Genomic DNA, 18,188 nt, shown 5'->3' with positions numbered 1-18,188 from the left:
CATTTCTAAATAGATCACAAAGATGTTTGCATCAATTGATAGGAAATATTCCTACGCATCCATCACAATGAAGAAAATTATATTTTTTAGATAAACAATTGAATAATTCTAAAATGTCAAGCATCATCCAAACGCGTTAAGTTCCACGTTTTGACTGGTACAATCAATGCTCCTGAAATGGCACTGATTAAAAGAAGCAACAGAGTAAAAGCGAAATACAATGTGATTACAAGCGAAACATTGCATCGTAAGCCCCATCCCTTTGTGATTCTACTGTTAGTCAAATTGAATAAATTTCGCAGTTGCCTGATAAAAAGATCATTCATTTTCTAACCGCGAAGCTAAGAGCTCATACATTAAATGCATTCTCAGTAGGATTGGGCGATCTTTAGAAAATGATCAATCTTGACGGATCGATTTTCTAAACGGCGCGCAGTGGTCATTCTGAAAAAAGACGGTCAAAATTTTTTTCTCGTTTAACCTTACATTTTAGGGGTTGGGTGTCTTCAGAGAAGTTGTTCAGAATGTTGATCCAGATAATTGTACGTACGAAACTCTTACTAAGTTAGAATAAAACTAACTTTTTTTTAACTTAAGTTCTATCTACATTACATTTTATTCACGTAGTGCGTAGTGCGTAGCGTCCAACTTTTTGAAGTTCGATGTAACTGCGTCACGAATTTCTTCAGTGTTATCGAATCGTTGACCGCCGAACGCCTGTTTCATCACCGCACTATTGTGAAATTTTGGACCGATTAAGAACCGCGATTAAGAACAAAAGGCCAGGTTTATTGACGAAAGGAGTGTTCCTCATCCACGATAATGCGTGACCCCATTCCGCTCGCGTAACTCAAGAGCAATTGAAAAAAATCAAATGGACTGTGTTCGAGCATCCTCCTTACTCCCCAGACCTCGCCCCTAGCGACTATCACTTATTTCCGGTGATGGAACAGGCGTTCGGCGGTCAACGATTGGATACCACTGAAGAAATTCGTAACGCAGTTACATCGTACTTCAAAAAGTTGGACGCTACGCACTTCGCGCTCGGAATAGAAAAACTCGTTCCACGCTATGAAAAATGCCTCGAACGTTACGGCGATTATGTAGAAAAATAGAAAATAAAACGTAGATTACGAAAATCACCTTGTTTGTTGTCCTAACTTTATTTTCCGCGATTTCTGAGGCACTGAAGCTTTTTTTGAACGACCCTCGTAGCTTGGCTCTTGTGGATCAAGTGTTCTCGGGATATTAAAAATGATTCTGGTGCAAACAAAATGCTTTTCATCAAAATAGTGCTAAAGGGAGGCAGAAAAGGAATACTGTCAGATGCCTTAGATGCCAGACTTTTGAATCCAAAACACTCAGTTCATATTTTACATTGTACGCATAGAAAACCTGAATTCTGATAAATATAGGGGAAGCTTATCGGAACTCATCAACACGAGAATCCCGTACTCGAGAAAATAAACAATTTCCTATTACTGTTAAAGGAAAATATTGTATATAAGGATATCCGAATCCAAAAATTTACCGGGCAGAGCGGAAATTGGACCGAAATCTCGACATGACATGTGTTACGCAAACCGCTTGTCCAAGCAACCAGCAAAAATATGTGCATTGAATATTATCCTAAAGTAAGTATAATATATATACTAGACTACATAAATACAGTACCTGACCGGACTTGATGGCCTTGATGGCGATCTGGATAATCAGATAAGTCCATCCAATGTGCAGCACCAGCAGCAGAATAAGCAGGGTGTTGAAGATGTAGTACGCTGGGAACATTGGCAGTATCCGCGGGGCTTCAATTGATGAGCTGTAGATGATTCGGGGATAGAGTACCAGCCGTGTGATGATCCATACTACCGTGAAGACGGCGAAGATTGTATCGCAAACCTTCTGGTATTGTGCATACTTCGTGATTTTTGCTGCCTACAATCGAAGGCCAGGTCAATTGAATATTAGGAATATTAGGCGAGTAATTTAGAACACATTACCTCCAGGAAGATATCGGCACAATCATGCACCAGAAGAACTAACGAACCAACGCGATGGAGATTACAGACCCAACTCAACGCCATAAGTAAGATTGTGATCATGTGATGGATAAACATCTGCCAGAAATCCTTCCGTTTAACATCAACAAACTGTGATGCCGTCAGCGACCAATAGAATGCCATCGAGATCATGTAGTACCACCAGATGTCGTTTGAGACCGATTGGTGGGGGTAACCGTACCAGCAGTTCCTAATGTCCCACAGCCATGGTTTGTCCCACATGACGATACTGCCAAAGATGAAACTGTACGTGTAGTAGATGCACCGCCACGAGTTTTCGCTGAACTTGACCAGTGTTGTCGGTTTGTCCTGGGCCCTTCGACGGCGCCACCATCGTTCGACCTGTCGCTCACTGAGCTCGGTTTGTTTCGTCAGTTTTACGATCTGAAATGAGGGAGGGTTCAATAGATGTTTAATATATCAGAGAATACACAGACAAAATGAAAGTCTATTCTTCCATATTTCCGTTTCTGTCGAAAATTAGACAGTCACGGTACGACTGAATAATGGTTTTTTTTTCGAGCTTTTATGTTTTGAAAATGTTTAAATAATTGAACAATCAATTACATAGACTCTGGAGAATATACCTGTTTCTGACAGTTTAGTTCAGCGGTACTCAACCTTCTTTTCAGAGGGGCATCAAACACGTGTCAGTCATGGTAAAAAAAATAAAATAAAGAAAGATGGTGTCCAAGACAAGCCAGAAATTCAAGAATGAAACTCGTTAGTATAAACTTTTGGTAGCACTGACAAGGACTGATGAATGCATTCTTTTACTGAGTGAGCGTTTCGCGAAGCAATGAAACGTCAATTTGCGCAGATTTCCGAACAAACTCTCAGAATGAACATGTACTGACACTGTACACGGACATACTGAATATTCATTTAGTTTCTAGTTTCCTCCCAAAAACAACGTCCAAAGAATACGGCAATACATAATCCGAATCGAAACGGCGTCAAAAGCAACCATTGCGAAACAAATTTTCACATTCAGTTTTCCACTGAAGAACACAGCTCTCACCACTGAAAATACCTTCTTCACATCCAACTTGAAATGTGCTGCATTTTGAAGCCTCTTTGACCCTGAAACAACGCTCGAAAATTTATTGGTCGATCGGAAAAAATCGCCACTAATTCACGATTTGTCAACCATCCTGCAAGCAACTAGACGGCAGCGGCAGCAAGGCAAATAGTCTTTCTCAAGGCCAAATGATTAGCTTAGTTTTCCAAATTGATATTTTTTAAGGCTGGAGGCGAATTAAATGAGAATGTCTGATAGTCTGAGGGAGCCTTCAAATAAATAATTAGACAAATCAATTTGCTGATTATACCGATTCCTTGGGAAATTTTTTTTTTTCGACTCCATCGAAATTGTCAAAATATGGCTTAAGTCGAACGTTTTGGTGGCCCTGAAAAAGACCGATGAGTTTGTGTGTAGAAGCATTTGAGAAGGTGAATCATGATTCATTCTCGCGAGGACAATACACGAGGTTTGTGTCCTTATTGCCAATGCAGCGCAATGCGAAGCGCACTCAGCATGCATCGTGAATATTCTTCTCGTGCTAAACACAGTGCGGCTCGAGACGATATCATTTACAGCATTTGTATAATATATATTCCATAGCAATATAACAGCAATATGAGAGAGCGTTAACCCTTTTCGCATACTTTGCCACATACACGGCCCATACCGAGAAGGATAGCGGTTCACGTTTATGATCTCCTTTTTATTCTACCACCAATAGCTACGTGGATGGCGTTGTCATGTAAAACAGCCTAACATTGCATTACCACGTCGGTTCTCATGTGGACGGTATGAAAACTTACGTGGTAATGTGGGAAAATCAAGACATGCACCAACCACCAATATTGAATTCGATGGACTTTTTTTTGGGTCAATAAGTAACAAACATCATTCATACACCTTTCATGTTTCGAAAGTGATTGGCATACCACTTCGTTCGTTTGGCAAAGAGATATTAACGATCAACTCCTTGCACCCCAAACTAACGCTTTTGTTTTCGAAATTTGAATCTTACCACCCAATACAGATGCAGAAATGATGTCATGCACAAATACAGCAGCACTTTTTACCAGACGGCATGAAAATCGACGCGGTGTCTCCACCGAACAAAATCGCACCACTGTTTGCGATATCTATCGTCCGTTCTCCCTTTGTATCGACCAAAACAGTCTTGACATCAGCATTGAGAAAGACTGATGTCTGCTAGCAGCAGAAAGTCGATGCCTTGAAAAAAGATGATAATGGTTTTAATTATAAAGACTTCAAATTTTATCAGCTCATTCGCCTGTAGCCTTGAAAGATGCCAATTTGGATACTAAACTAAACCCTCGGCCTTGAGAAGGATCATTTGGAAAATCTCTGATGACTGATTAATCATGAAAACTGTGAAATTGTGAATAGCTTGTTCATACTCAATAAATTGAAAATGAGCAGAGCTTAAATTGCAATACTAGAGAAAACACATTGTCGGCAGTACGAACGCTGTATTTGCTATTTCTATTCCATGAAAACGTTTTCTGATATGGTACCATTATTGAAAGACGTAGTCCTACGTAAACAAGGTTAATTATTTCTTAGGTTTTCGTTATTGTTACACACACAAAAATAGTTTAAAATAATGTAACACCAAATGGTCCAACCAGAAGAGCTCGCCGGGCCACATGTGACCCGCGGGCCTCAGGTTGAGTGTAGCTGGTTTAGTTAGTAGGTTAGATTAGACTAATGTCCCTGTCAAATGATTCTTTCTTCATATTATTCCAACAGTCGCCTAACTAAGACTCGTATTATTCACTTTAACTCGAGTGAGAAGAATGAAATGTGACCCGCTCAGAAAAAATGTCGAATCAGACTACACCGCGTCTAATGTGGATGGTTATCTCCCGTTGACCTAGTTCAATCTCTTTTGTCCCAGAAACTATTTATCAGCATGTTATCTTTGAATGGTGAAAATATACATACAAAGATTATAATTTATTGCGTACATCCAGGTATTTTTACGCGGTGGATACGTACCTCGTAAAAAAACCGCATAAAAAATCGTGTTAATTGGAAAATCCGCGTAGAAAAAATTGCGTTAATTGGAAAATTCACTTAAAAAAACCAGATCACCTAAAATCTACGTAAGCATCGTGATAGAATGCGGCACTAATTTCCGTCATAAGCGCTAAGTTCCGTCGCAAGCAATGATTACCATCACATGATCTGAGGGAGCATGAAAAAGAAATTTGAGCTGAGAGAGAGAGATGTGATATTGCTCAGGTTTTTTACGCGGATACCGTTAATTGGAAAATCCGCGTAAAAACCTCGTAAAAAAACCGCGTTAAAAACCTGCGTGTATATTAAAGTATAAAAATGTAACTGTTGAATTATTGAAGCTACCATAGTCAATTAAAAGAGACGTGTGCTTACTTTCAATTCTAGATGAATAAATAAGACAAATAAGACCTTGTCCTTGTTTGGTGGAACGCAATGAAATTATTGCGTTGATTATTCACGTGTTCATTGGAAGCGAGAAAACAATTGAGAATGTGAAAAATATGCCCGTTTCGTCGACCCGAAGTCGCGCGATTTCCGAGTAGGAATAGGAATAGCTTGCGATTCGCTACAGTCCGAAATGAGAAAGTATGCGCGATGCCTAATGAAGAGATGTTTGGAATATTTAAGTGACCGAATAACACGTTGCATGTCGTTTTCGTTTTTATATAGTCGGATTTCATGCAACCATATTCTCTAGTGCGACTTGGATGTTATTGCTTGTCTCGATTCTTGTTCTGTAGCAATTTTGCTATTATATATTGCATTAAACAGTGAAAATACAAACCAAACTTATTAAAATCAACATTGTATTGCTACTATTCATGCAATCTGCAACATGATTCGGAGCCACGTGATAGAAAAAAACTTCTCGTGGTATTGGAACAATGTTAACAATGCTATCGCCATGTCACATCATTGCACTACACGGTCAACCATTCGTGACTTCTCATATCGAGATGGGGAATTAATAAGGGTTTGCAGCATTTACTATAGTAACAAACAAATATATGCAAAATATATTTATATTTTAAATATATGCAAAATATACGTTTTTCGTTGTTCGAATTCCCTTTTCGAATGCTAACTCTGATTTGTACTCATAACATCCTGAATGCCGTCCCTCAATCTTCCAGCGGGTATGTGTTACAAAACGGTTCCAAACTAATCGGAAACTATTATTTATCATCCGCTACGCTTTAGACATGACACGGTCAAATCGAAACTTATTTAACTGCGATTGCCGCCATCGATGCTTAGATTTGTTTTTTTTTTCGTGGCGACCGTGCTCCAGAAAGCGAAAGGCAAGGCGTAGGTATATAAAACACAGTGCTTCTGATTGTTTATTCATGAGCATCAACGGGATTATGAGTAGCAGCAGAGAGCAACTTTGCTGTGGCTCAAGATATTGGGGTTCGTTCGCGAAGAAGATGAGAGTAGGACAATGATAATCAATAAAAAAATACGCAAGAGTTATTTACAAATCGTTAGTTTAATCACTTGTTCTACATTCCATCGCTGTTTGTCAACCAAACAAGTTTTTTGATTGGCGTATTTTTGGAATTACACCGCTATTCAGTCATAGAAACACTATCGAGTCAAAAGGATGATATGTGCAGACGATAATTGTTTGTGATCTTTCCAACAATAAAGCATTTTTGAAGGATTTTATTCGAAAAAGTCGCCTCCATAAAGGTTGACCGTTGTAAGACACTTCCGGAAACTGCTGCAAGCTCGTTTTACCATGTCGCGATTTAGTGACCTCATTACCTTTATAATTTTTTACTGTAGCGATCCAATTGTTGTATGAGGGACTTTATTAGGGTCCTGTTCAACGACGCCACACAAAATAATTCAAGGGATTGATATCGGGACTGCTAGGCGGCCAAACTGCCTTCTCCCAGAATTCTGGAACATCTTCTGCATCGAAAGTGTTTGAAAATTATAATGAAAGCTTGATATAATGATTAAACATTATTGATTGAGAGAAAACAAGTGTAGCTCAGTATACAATGTGACATTTTTTATTTAGACCGTATTGGTTTGGAAATATTAGGCGATTTGCTTAGGGGGTCCAAGTTCATTCCATTTCCCCTACACTGCTCTTTTCGACACGTTTACCAGTTGAATTATATCGTTTACACTCATTCCGGCGCGAAGAAAATTGACTACAGAACAATGAATATCCTCTTGTTTCGGCATATTTCTCTCATTGACAGCCGTTATTTGTTTACAGATACATAGAAGCATTGGCTTTCCATTGCTGCCAAATTTGTTGTAATCGTACTACACAGAGCCGATATACAGCTATATGAATTTCAGTGCAAAATTACAACCCGCACCCTGTACATAGCATATATTAGAATTGAGAATTTAGCTTAGTTTCGCAAATGCTAGATAAGATGTACACAGTTTTATTTGTCTGTAATTACGTACTAGGGACTTTGTTTTTTTTTTGTTTCAGATGCTTTCAGCCTCCTGGACTGATTATGGAGTGGTGTCTGTCGTAGGATCAAATAATCCGACTTGCAAGGGACCTTACAAGTTTCTTTAAACAATGTTTAAATCTGGGCCATTGGTCTAGGGATTGATTTCTCCACGGAGAAAACAGAGATGGTCGTCTTTTCTAGGAAGTATATACCAGCAAAGCCAGAGCATCATCTTTTGGTCATGCTCATGCCATATCATTCAAGTATCTTGGGGTTTGGTTAGACTCCACGCACCATGAGTCTCGAGGTTTTGTCAGGCGTATTCCCACTAAAAGACCGCTTCAATTTATTATCTTTTCCATGGGATTCCAAATTATCATCGATCGGAGATCATTCCAACGATCTTCGTTACAAAGTATGGACGTATCAATTGCGATCATACGTACTTTATTTTATTTACGAGTCCACAGGATTTAGAGTGTTCAACGAAATTTTCAGCACCTCTCAGTCTTCAGTTTCCTTGCACAATGTATACTGCTAATTTGACAGCGATACACTGAGCGTTCGCTACATCACCTCATGATCTGTTGAACGCAATTACATTGTAACGGATAGTCTTAGCTCTGTTGAGGTAATTCGTTCAGTGAGGTCGGAAAAGCACTCGTACTTTCTTGAGGTCGGAAAACCACTCACACTTTCTTGAGAAGATACGAGAAACTTTGAGTGCTTTATCCGAACGCTATTGTGTCATCACCTTTGGCTGGATCCCTTTACATTACTGAATTCCGGGCAATGAGAAGGCTTATAAATAAGGTCAAACTCTTAGTGTGTGAGAATTTTCATAGAAATTTTCCATATGGCGTATACTTCAGTATTTTGAGTTATTTTTTTGTTATATCAACTGATTCCATTAGTTCTCAGGTTGCCCAAGAACATCCTCCATTGCCACTTGTTAAAGTATATGATGAATCAGCGAGAGAGTGGGGGAGATAAAAAGTTTGAACTTGGGTAGACTGTACAATTCGTAGTTGCTCTTCGTGGTTGGCTTGAACCAACACAACTTGGGAGTAACAAATCATTCTCATTGTGCAAGTTTCGGTGATTCGGATTTTCAATAGTCAATAACGACACCGGCCACGTCCTTACAGTCACCAGTAGAAGGGAAGGAATGTTAGTATGACATTCGCCGCCCGAAGCCCAGATGGGTCGCCTCTATAGCGTGGTTTCCTAGCGATTATCATGGATAGTTGTTAGTGGACAGAGGTAAGAATCAGGATTCACTGAGGTAAGAGATGTGATTATGTAAACGCGACCTATCTTCTACTCGACGAAACGAATCGATCGATTCTCTTCTTCAACACTCTCTTTCGTTGATAACTCAACAGTAAATGCACTTTCTGATGTGTTCGGCGATCATGAGTTTAGAACGGAACCTCGTTTATAAAACTAACTAAAATGACACAGAATCTGTCTGCGAGGTTATCGAAAGAGAAAGTTAATAAAGAGAACTGACCAAAGCAGATAATTGAAACATATGATTTGCATACTAATCTTGCTTCGTGTGATGCATCCTGTGCTTCTCTTACTCATATTCCCTCTCCAGGAAAGCTACCCGTCCTTCCTCTCGTAAAACACATTTCTTCTCACTCTATCTCATGCATCAGTACACCATACAAATGCGAACACTGTACGCATATACGCATATTTTCGCTAGCCTCTCCTGCTCTCTACTGCTCATTCGTATGGTGATACTTTCTCTCAGACACACATATTAAGACCGCGACCAAAACAAAAACACAAACATCACGAGAGAGAGAGAGAGATAGAAAGAGAGAATAGAATAGAGAAAGAGAGAGAGATAGAAAGACAGAATAGAATAGAGAAAGAGAGAATAGAATAGAGAAAGAGCGAGAAAGAGAAAATAGAATAGAGAAAGAGAAAGAGAGAATAGAATAGAGAAAGAGAGAGAGAGAGAGAAAGAGAAAAGTGAGAGAGAAAGAGAAAAGTGAGATAGAAAGAGAAAAGTTTTATTTTAAAAATGACAATTCAAAGGACGAAAGAGTCGTGATTCGTACTCTTCATTCACAACTGTACCCAGAGCTGCGAACTATAATTTTCAAAAATCAGGAAGAATGAAAATTAAAATTAGGAGAAATCAGGATAGCTCATATTGGCGAACCATACTTGTTGGATGACAGGTTGCTTGGTAGTAGCTCATAATACAGATTTTGACTTTCTTGGGGCGAAGATTTGTGTTTCATTTGGCTCACGCTAATTTTTTTTCTATCGCTCAATATTGCTGTAAACAGGATTGCTTGGTAGAAGCTCATAATCCAAAATTCCTACCCAATCCCACCAGTCACAGGGTTCGGCCTTCTTTGGGTAAAGATCGGCTTCAGGGTTAGCTAATTATTTCGCTTACCCAATGTTTTGAGCCGATCAACACCGTTGTCAATGATAAATTTTCATCACCCGTCACGATTTGCTTCAAAACGGCACTTTCATTGCGTTTTTGAAGCGTGTCGCAGACCGAAATGCAATCTATTAAAGGTTTTATCAAGTTCCACCAGAACCACATGTACGGTTATTGTAGGTATCCGTAGATAATCTGTTTATTTATTTGTCGTGTCCCGAGGATTATTCTAGATTAGCGTTTCGATTTGGTATTCATCTGAGGCGGTTTTCCAAACAACTTTATATAGATTATTCAGTATTCTTATTTCTAAATGCTTCATATACCGATTTGATGTATTCAGATGTTATTTGCTGTGAAATATAACGGAACCTGTATCTTTTTTGTTTAGCTCTACGTAAATTTTGGTGGCTAACATTCCTTTCATTGTTCCCGTTCTAAGTCTATTCTTTTAATCTTCGTTTTATTAAGATTGAATTAAAAGGAAAGTCGTTCAACCGATGTTATGTTGAGGAATGTAGAAGAATTGATAAGCATGGTGTTAACTCTCTCAGAATTGGTAAAGCCAGTATGTCCCCAGATCTTTTGATCGTTGATATTTTTTCCGAAAACCTGCAGCACTACACTCAATTACAGGAAAATCTAGATTCAGAATTTATCTGTATTCATAGCAGGACTCTACATAGTCATAGTCAACTGAGGATAGTCAGCTGTCTGACTGACTATATCCGTGTTGGTAATGACTTTTGGCTTCTTCACGCAGTTTCTCCGCCAAAACGACTAAACAGTCAGTCGGGCGTTTAGTCGCTATCTCCCTCTACCGACCGATCATTTCATTCTTCCCAGCATATTGAAGTGACTTCTCCCAAAACGAATTCGTTCCTCTTTTTCTCTCTCCCATGTACGTGGGCATGCATCGATGTTTGAGTTCAACGTGGTTTGACACACGCTACAGGTGAGCTAGATTCTTTCGTATCGTACACGAAAATTACTCACACGTATAAAGTAGCATGCTCCGAAAATTACACTACAATAGATCAAACTAATGGTCGCAGTGGTACAAGGCTCCTACAGAAGAAGAAAAGTAGCGTGCAGTATGTGTGCGCTATTCTGCACGCTATTTACTAATACTAACGCGAAGACCTTTATAGCATACTTAATAAATGTCTAAGATTGCGTACGTGGGTATAAATTTCGTTCCTAGAGGGGTAGAAATGTGGATTGAAGTCAATTGATTGAAGAGGCAGATTTGTATTCATTAGTCGAGTCAGGTAAAATAACCACTGACTGGACTAGTTCACCAGTCATCCTCGCTAGTCAACGCTGGTCAATTCATTTTCTAGTCGAGTCACTTTTTGTTGTGCGCGATTGCCGAAGCAGTTCTAGTCGAAGCGAAGCTATTGAGAGTAGAGTCGGTGTTCATTTTTCACCTTCGAAGATTTCGGCCCCTGATTCATAGTCCATGTTTTGGACTGAATATTTACCCACCAAAAAGAAAAGCATATCAACAGAGGAAGAATTGAGCATTGTTTTAAAATTTTTCAGATATTTGGTTCGATCATATAAATCTTATTATATTGATTTTGGAAACAATTTTTTTCTCTTGGGTACTTTTACACTCCTCTGAAGCGTATTCCTACATCAATAATCAATTCCTCAAATTTGTCAAATATTCTGGTTTCTTGAAATTATTCAGCACTGTGTTTTGAAAATGTTAGAACAGTTTGAGTGTTGTGAATATAATCCGCGATTTTCATTCTGGAAAAGCTTATTCAGTCGATTTACAACTAACAATATATATGGTAAAAAAGTTAGGCACATATTTGCACCAGAAGAAGTTTGGTAGGGATTCTAGTATGTTTGTTATGGATATTTTTTTCTGATAAAATGAAAAGTACAAAAATCAGGAAAAATCAGGATCATTTTATAAAAATCAGGGAAAATTTATTATTTGTCAGGATATCAGGAACGTGACAAAAAGCCAATAGGTCAAAAATAAAAAATTCCATGTTGGAAATTAGCCTTGGGACACTATTTTTATGTTTGTTCTTTTGATAGTCAATCAATGTTTGCGGAAAACCAATCCGTTAAGTTTTGTAAAATTCTCAATGATCAATCTAATCAATCGTTCAGCTCATACCTTTTTAAAGGTAGGAGGTGGAATCATTCATCACCACTAACTGTGCTGCTGTGAACAGTGATTCCAAATTCAGGCTGGAACAAGCTTCTTGTGACGTGACCATTTTTGGCTTGACTGTATATTGGCTGTTCAACTTTACGAGTGTGATGTGATTGTTTGCAGAATGTGACGTCAAGGGTTGGAGTATCTCACAAAAATGTTTAGGGACAAAAAAACAATATGCAAGTGAATCCAAACAAGCTACAAGCTTTGATGAGCGCACAGACGTCATCGATAGAAAAGCATTAGACCACGATTTGAAAAAAAAATATTCCCCGGCTGATTTTCGATATTCCAGCTGATTGACACAACAGTTAAAGTGTGTCCGAAATAGAACCACAAGTGGAGAGGCGCGCCCCTACGCCAACCATTCAAAAGAAAGTGAAATGAGAGAAGGGGCAAAAGGGTACAACTATTCTATTTTTAGGCCTATTGCATCAATTATGGAAAGTGATGCTGCCATGATTGATCCCAGATGAATTTTGTTTTCTGATGTGAAATCATCCTGAGGAGTTTTTTGATGCCAGAAGATTAGTCACGAGATACACACGTCACAGTAGAAATCGTACAATCTACTTTACAATGAGAGTTCTCATCCAGTCATAAAAACGAAAATAAAAGAATATGACTCGTGCAGTTCCATCTTCTAGCAAAAAATAAGTGTGACGTAAGGCCCCATGATGCAAGGCCGAAGCGAAAACCTTTTCCAATATATGACTCAACCGACTAGAACGAAAACTATATCGCGGTAATACTAATCGAAGTAACGTGAACGACTGATAGCAATTTTCGTCATCGACGAATTGTGGCGCCATACGACACAATCAGTCGGCATTCACCAATTCCTCAACTTAAATGAGATTCGTTATCGGTGTGCTTCGTGAGTTAGCACTAAAAGCACATTTACAAGAGTATGACACATTCACACGCAATACGACGTTTAACAATTGGAAGAATATAGTGCATATTCGAGATTGCATGCACACAGGGCAGTGGTAGCCACAATGTCTAGAATTTTTTGTTGCCGTTCAATCAGGAGCGTTGTGTCCCTATTAGGCTAGTTCCAGCCATTGAAAATGGAAATAGTTGGTGAGCAAACATAGCATGTAAACTCTATAGATTTGCTCGAGCAGGTGTTGGCTATCAGTGCACGGACTTATCGAAGATATTTTGATTGCAGTGACTACATGACATGATAATAGAATATTAGAGAGGACATTGTCGAACACGTGATTCGGTTGGACTAAATTCTCATATAGGGTAACACGGGGTGATTTGGTCATGCGGGGTGATTTGGACAACCCTTATATCTAAAAAGTACGGCTCAACTTGGATTTTTTATAATGTCATCTCTTTCTATTGTTTGTTTCTTTGTTTTTAAGAGGCTTTAAACTTTGCAGTTCATTCGCCTCTAAAAATCTATTGTTGAACTGTATGTACCTAACGTGAAAAACTTTGGTAAAATTTCACAAGTAGAGGGAAACGGTAGCATGAACACAGCAAGCACTTTGATTGCCTACAGAGGAGGAACAATTTGATGCAGCGAAACTGTATGTTTGATAACAATGAATGAAATTAATTGCATTTTAATTTTTGCATGTTGTGTGGGGTGACATGGAAACGTTTCTGTGGGGTGAATTGGACCTACAGGTTTGAGGCTTTTTTTGGTCTAATTGATTACAGATGTCGCGGAATTACAAAAAAAAATGATGAACAGACAACGTTAGTAGCAGGAGGAGCTTGAAAGTGCAACACAGGTCATCAAGGACAGATTTTCTTTCACCAAGCATCGAAAGTGTTTGAAAATGCTCGAATAATAGTGAAAAGATCAATGCAGAATTCGAAATGGTCTCAATGCAATTTTTCTGGTCTGAAATCTGGCCAAGACACCTAGTATCGATTCCAAAACACTGTTACTGTAACGATTGTAACATTATCCCAAAATACTTTACATAAACATAAGTATGTTTTTTTCCGATGAAACACACACTGGACCAAATCACCTCACAGACGGTCCAAATCACACCGCATCAAATTTTAATGTCCAAAAATCATCTCTTTTATTCTATGATATATTTGGTAATTTGAAGTTTGATGTAATGATTAAACATTATTGATTGAGAGAAAACAAATGTAGCTCAGTGTACAATGTGACATTTTTTATTTAGACCGTATTGATTTGGAAATAGGCGATTTGCTTAGGGGGTCCAAATTCCCCCCATTTCCCCTACTAGACGACAGCTATGTGAGTCAAAGTGTTGCTTGATAGCTTCAGCCGTTTAGCTCGAACCATTGCAAAGTCATTACTGCTATGAGTCACCTCGCAATACACCGATGCTACATTTTTGGCAGTTCTACTGAACTCTGAACCGCTTCCGGCGATAAGGGACATGATACGGCGAAGAAGTTGGCGCGCATCAGCATTCGCACTGTAGCTTCCTTGTTGGGGGAAGTACGCGTACGCTTTCCGCTTTTTTTGGTCCACCTGTTTTGTATTCAACCCATGTGGTTTTCCACCGTCTGTCGTCCGATACATACACTTTCCAAAAAAAAAAACTAAGAGAGCGCGTGAAACCAACGGAATTGCATTCTTCTTCGAACTCTATCAATACTTACTGCTTTATGATTCAGTCGGGCGTTTGTGTTGTATGCCGATTCCAGTGTTTTGTTTGGTATGGGAGGCTTCGGACCCGTGCTTTTGATTCCGATTGCTTTGCCGATCGGTGCGATCCAGTATCTGCAAATGTTCGAATGGAAGAAAGTGTTAGTTCGATTCGGTGGTAATTCGAAGGCATTTATATTTCGGCCTGAAATGTCTCGCCATTGATCAGAGACAACAGCACATAACCTCGCTCATGGTTGTTCGCTCGGAACGTGCTTTCTTCGAGCAGCCGAAACGCCTCTCGAGATAATCGGAAAAACCAACCGCACGACGGACACGAAACGCTTGGACAGTATGATGCTTCATTCCAACAACATGTTGAAACTATGTGCGGGTGAAAAACCTCCCCCGTGTATATTAAGTTTGTTGTTACGAGTTGCGGCCTGCAGGTTGGATGTGTGACCTGCTTTTTCCTGGGCCAATGTGCGTAGTGAAACGGTGCATTTTTGTGTGATTATAAATATGCATTCGACTCTTCGCGTTTATCTTTTATTCGCTCCTAGATGGAAGATATAAATATCTGCGGTTTGGATGAATATTGTTTTCTGAGTTAAACAAAATTATCCAGACAATGCGTTGATGCATTGTTTTTGCCCAGGAATGTGATTGTGACGATTTTAATATTGATTAGTCTGCAACCAAACACATCAAGCCTACGGATGTTGAGAGACATGCAAATTTCGCGACACGCCACCAACGCGACCACTTTTTCAGGTTTAAAGAATGGTAGAAAAAAAATTTGAATCGTTTGTTTGAGAAACCCCATAAGTCCATATGACGCACTTGCGAGAAAACGACACAAACTGTTTTTTTCACAAAATTTTGACCTGATCATCCAATGTGTTGGTATGAGATTCGATCATTAGACCCAAAACATATTGTTTGGGACCACTACTTCATCAATATAACTGGTTAAGCTCAAAATATAACGCTTCAAAGTTGGTGGACTTGGGGGGTTTCTCAGAAAAAACGAGAAATCGGTGGGATATTCAGCGGTTTTGAAGTGATTCAACTCAATTTTATGTACTTTTAATGTTCATAGTGCTCATACCAAGTAAAAATGAGGCAAGTTATATTCTGCTTTAAACGAAGGAGGAGTAAGGGGGTCGGATACGTATTATTTGTTTGATTCTTAATACATAAGGAATACAAACACACCGTATGAATAGACACTTACATTTCGAGGTCATGTCCGGGTCGCAATCCGAATCAGAAGACTAATAAAATATCGAATCATTTCTAATTAATAAAATAAAATATGAAATATAAAAATATAAATATAAAATATAAATAATATAAAAATAATAAATTAATAAAATTTTATATATATCGCAGTCCCGCCCGTGGTGATAATTGGAAACGTGGACTTATGGGGTTTCTCTAACAAACGAATATTTACAACTCCGATTTAGGGTGGTTCGTAGAACTAACTTTTTCTGAAATGTTATAATGTAAGCACCCTCAAGGACTCAAAAACTGCCAAAAAGTCATTTTTGACAAGAATGGCGTTTATGGGGTTCCTCAAACAAACAATTCATTTCCTGTGCTTGGTAGTTGAAAGGAACGGCCGAGTTCATGGTTGTGGATTCGATTTTTTCACCCTAGAGAGTAATGGTCTCACAACGGATTAGTGACGTCCTCGGAAAAGTCAACTCATTCTTTTCAAATGGTTTTTCTATTAACAGTGACTTGAAAAGTTGTGTTTATGATGGGCCTGATCATGAACGTCACTCCACGGTGAAAACGAAGTGAATTGTATACAACGTTATTACGACTGCCACCGCGTGTGTAAAATCCGGAAGAGTTCATCCGTCGTGACAACTTTGATGAACTCGGTGTTATTATGAATACCACGATACTGTCATGTCACGGAGAAAATCAAGTATATTTGTCACTTGTGTTTTAGGTGGTGAAAGCTAGTCACGCGGAATGGAGTAAGTTTAATTTCATATTTATTTAGCTTTTTTGCTAACATTTTGAATCTTGTCTTGCTTTTTAGGAAAGAAAAGATAAACAAACAGCAATTTATCCGTCTGGTGGCATTCTTGGAACGAAATTCTGACGTATCCAAAGGACATAAATTTGTTTATTTGTATTCGGTAAATGCGCTATGGCATGTAATTATGGACTAAAAATGTAGCTCCCGTAGGCCCATTGAAGCATGGCGAGAGGTCTACTTCCGATTGTCTTGAATGAATAAAAATTTTTGTTTCTATTCTTAGGATAAGCCTAACAGAGAGTTGCAACACCATAAAATGGCAATGGATGCCACTTAATAATCTCTTATTAGAAAGAATGATCATTACTCAATCAATCGATTCATTATTATTATTATGTATAATATTGATTTGTTGATATTTTAAGTATAAAATAATAACCGTAAAGTTTTTCCAACATTGCAGAACAGGTTTTTGTAATTCAAACATTCGCAATTGGTGAAGAAGACCCGAATCAGGACGGTAGTGTTAACGAATAAGGCCATTGTTTTTTATTTCTTTTTACGTAATAGATATTTTCAACGATATTGTTTTGAAGACATTCTTCGAATGAAAGAGTATTGAAAAAGTGATAATAAGTTTCAAACAAGGAAAAAATGAGTCTATCATTGCAAAACATTCACAAGATTTTGATATCCGTCTAAAGGGAATTTGAATCACTTTCTGCTTTTGGCAAATTCCCTGAAACCCATTAGATATTTTATATGAAGACTAGCTGTACCCTGCCACGCTTTGCTGTGGCACATTGTGATTGCATGGTTGAGTTGAATTTTTAATTTTTTTATGTTGTAACAACAATCCTAGTTGTATTTGGTTGTTTTGTATATTGTATCATAGTTTGAGCTCAATCGGTTCCGTACTTTTCGAGTTTTTAAAGCGCACACAAACGAACAGAACATTTTTATGTATATAGAGATAGATGAGGGAAATCGCTAAATTTTAAATCACTTCGAAACACAATTTCAATTCATGATTTTGTCCAACATTGGATTGTATATTGTGTATAACTTTGAGCTCAATCAGTTCCGTACTTTTCGAGTTTTTGACGCGTACACAAACGAACAGAACATTTTTTTATATGAGGGGCTTAGAACGAAAGGGGTGTACTATCTACTATCAACTATCCACTATCGGATTATATTGCAAACTTAATTTGGAACATTTTTGCAGTTGATTCATTAACTAAAGAAAAAGTTGATGAAGAGAAATCGATCAAGTTCCTTACACCCATTGCATTCTAAGCCCCTCATATATAGAGATAGATGAGGAAAATCGATAAATTTTAAATTACTTCGAAACACAATTTCATTTCATGATATTGTCAAACACGTGGAAAAAAGATGTTTCCTTCACATAGAACACAAATTCATTGCTGAATAGTCGATTTTCA

At 38.3% G+C, this 18,188-nt stretch overlaps 1 protein-coding gene across 1 annotated transcript in view; it reads right to left on the bottom strand.

Moving 5' to 3' along the window:
• The window catches only part of LOC129778211 (ceramide synthase 2), a 32,218-nt gene that overhangs the window by 2,269 nt on the left and 11,761 nt on the right, over nucleotides 1-18,188 (bottom strand). Inside the window, exons 2-4 of the mRNA XM_055784956.1 lie at nucleotides 14,756-14,876; nucleotides 2,001-2,444; nucleotides 1,675-1,935 (exon numbers count right to left, since the gene is read on the bottom strand). Coding sequence (XP_055640931.1) covers nucleotides 1,675-1,935; nucleotides 2,001-2,444; nucleotides 14,756-14,876 — 826 coding nt within the window. The remainder of the gene's footprint in view (nucleotides 1-1,674; nucleotides 1,936-2,000; nucleotides 2,445-14,755; nucleotides 14,877-18,188) is intronic.

This window comes from Toxorhynchites rutilus, chromosome 3 (genome assembly GCF_029784135.1).
Source record: "Toxorhynchites rutilus septentrionalis strain SRP chromosome 3, ASM2978413v1, whole genome shotgun sequence".
In the NCBI taxonomy this organism is placed as follows: Eukaryota; Metazoa; Arthropoda; class Insecta; order Diptera; family Culicidae; genus Toxorhynchites; species Toxorhynchites rutilus.
The sequence above is the reverse complement of the archived record's forward strand: the minus strand, read 5'-3'. Positions and strand labels throughout refer to the sequence as shown.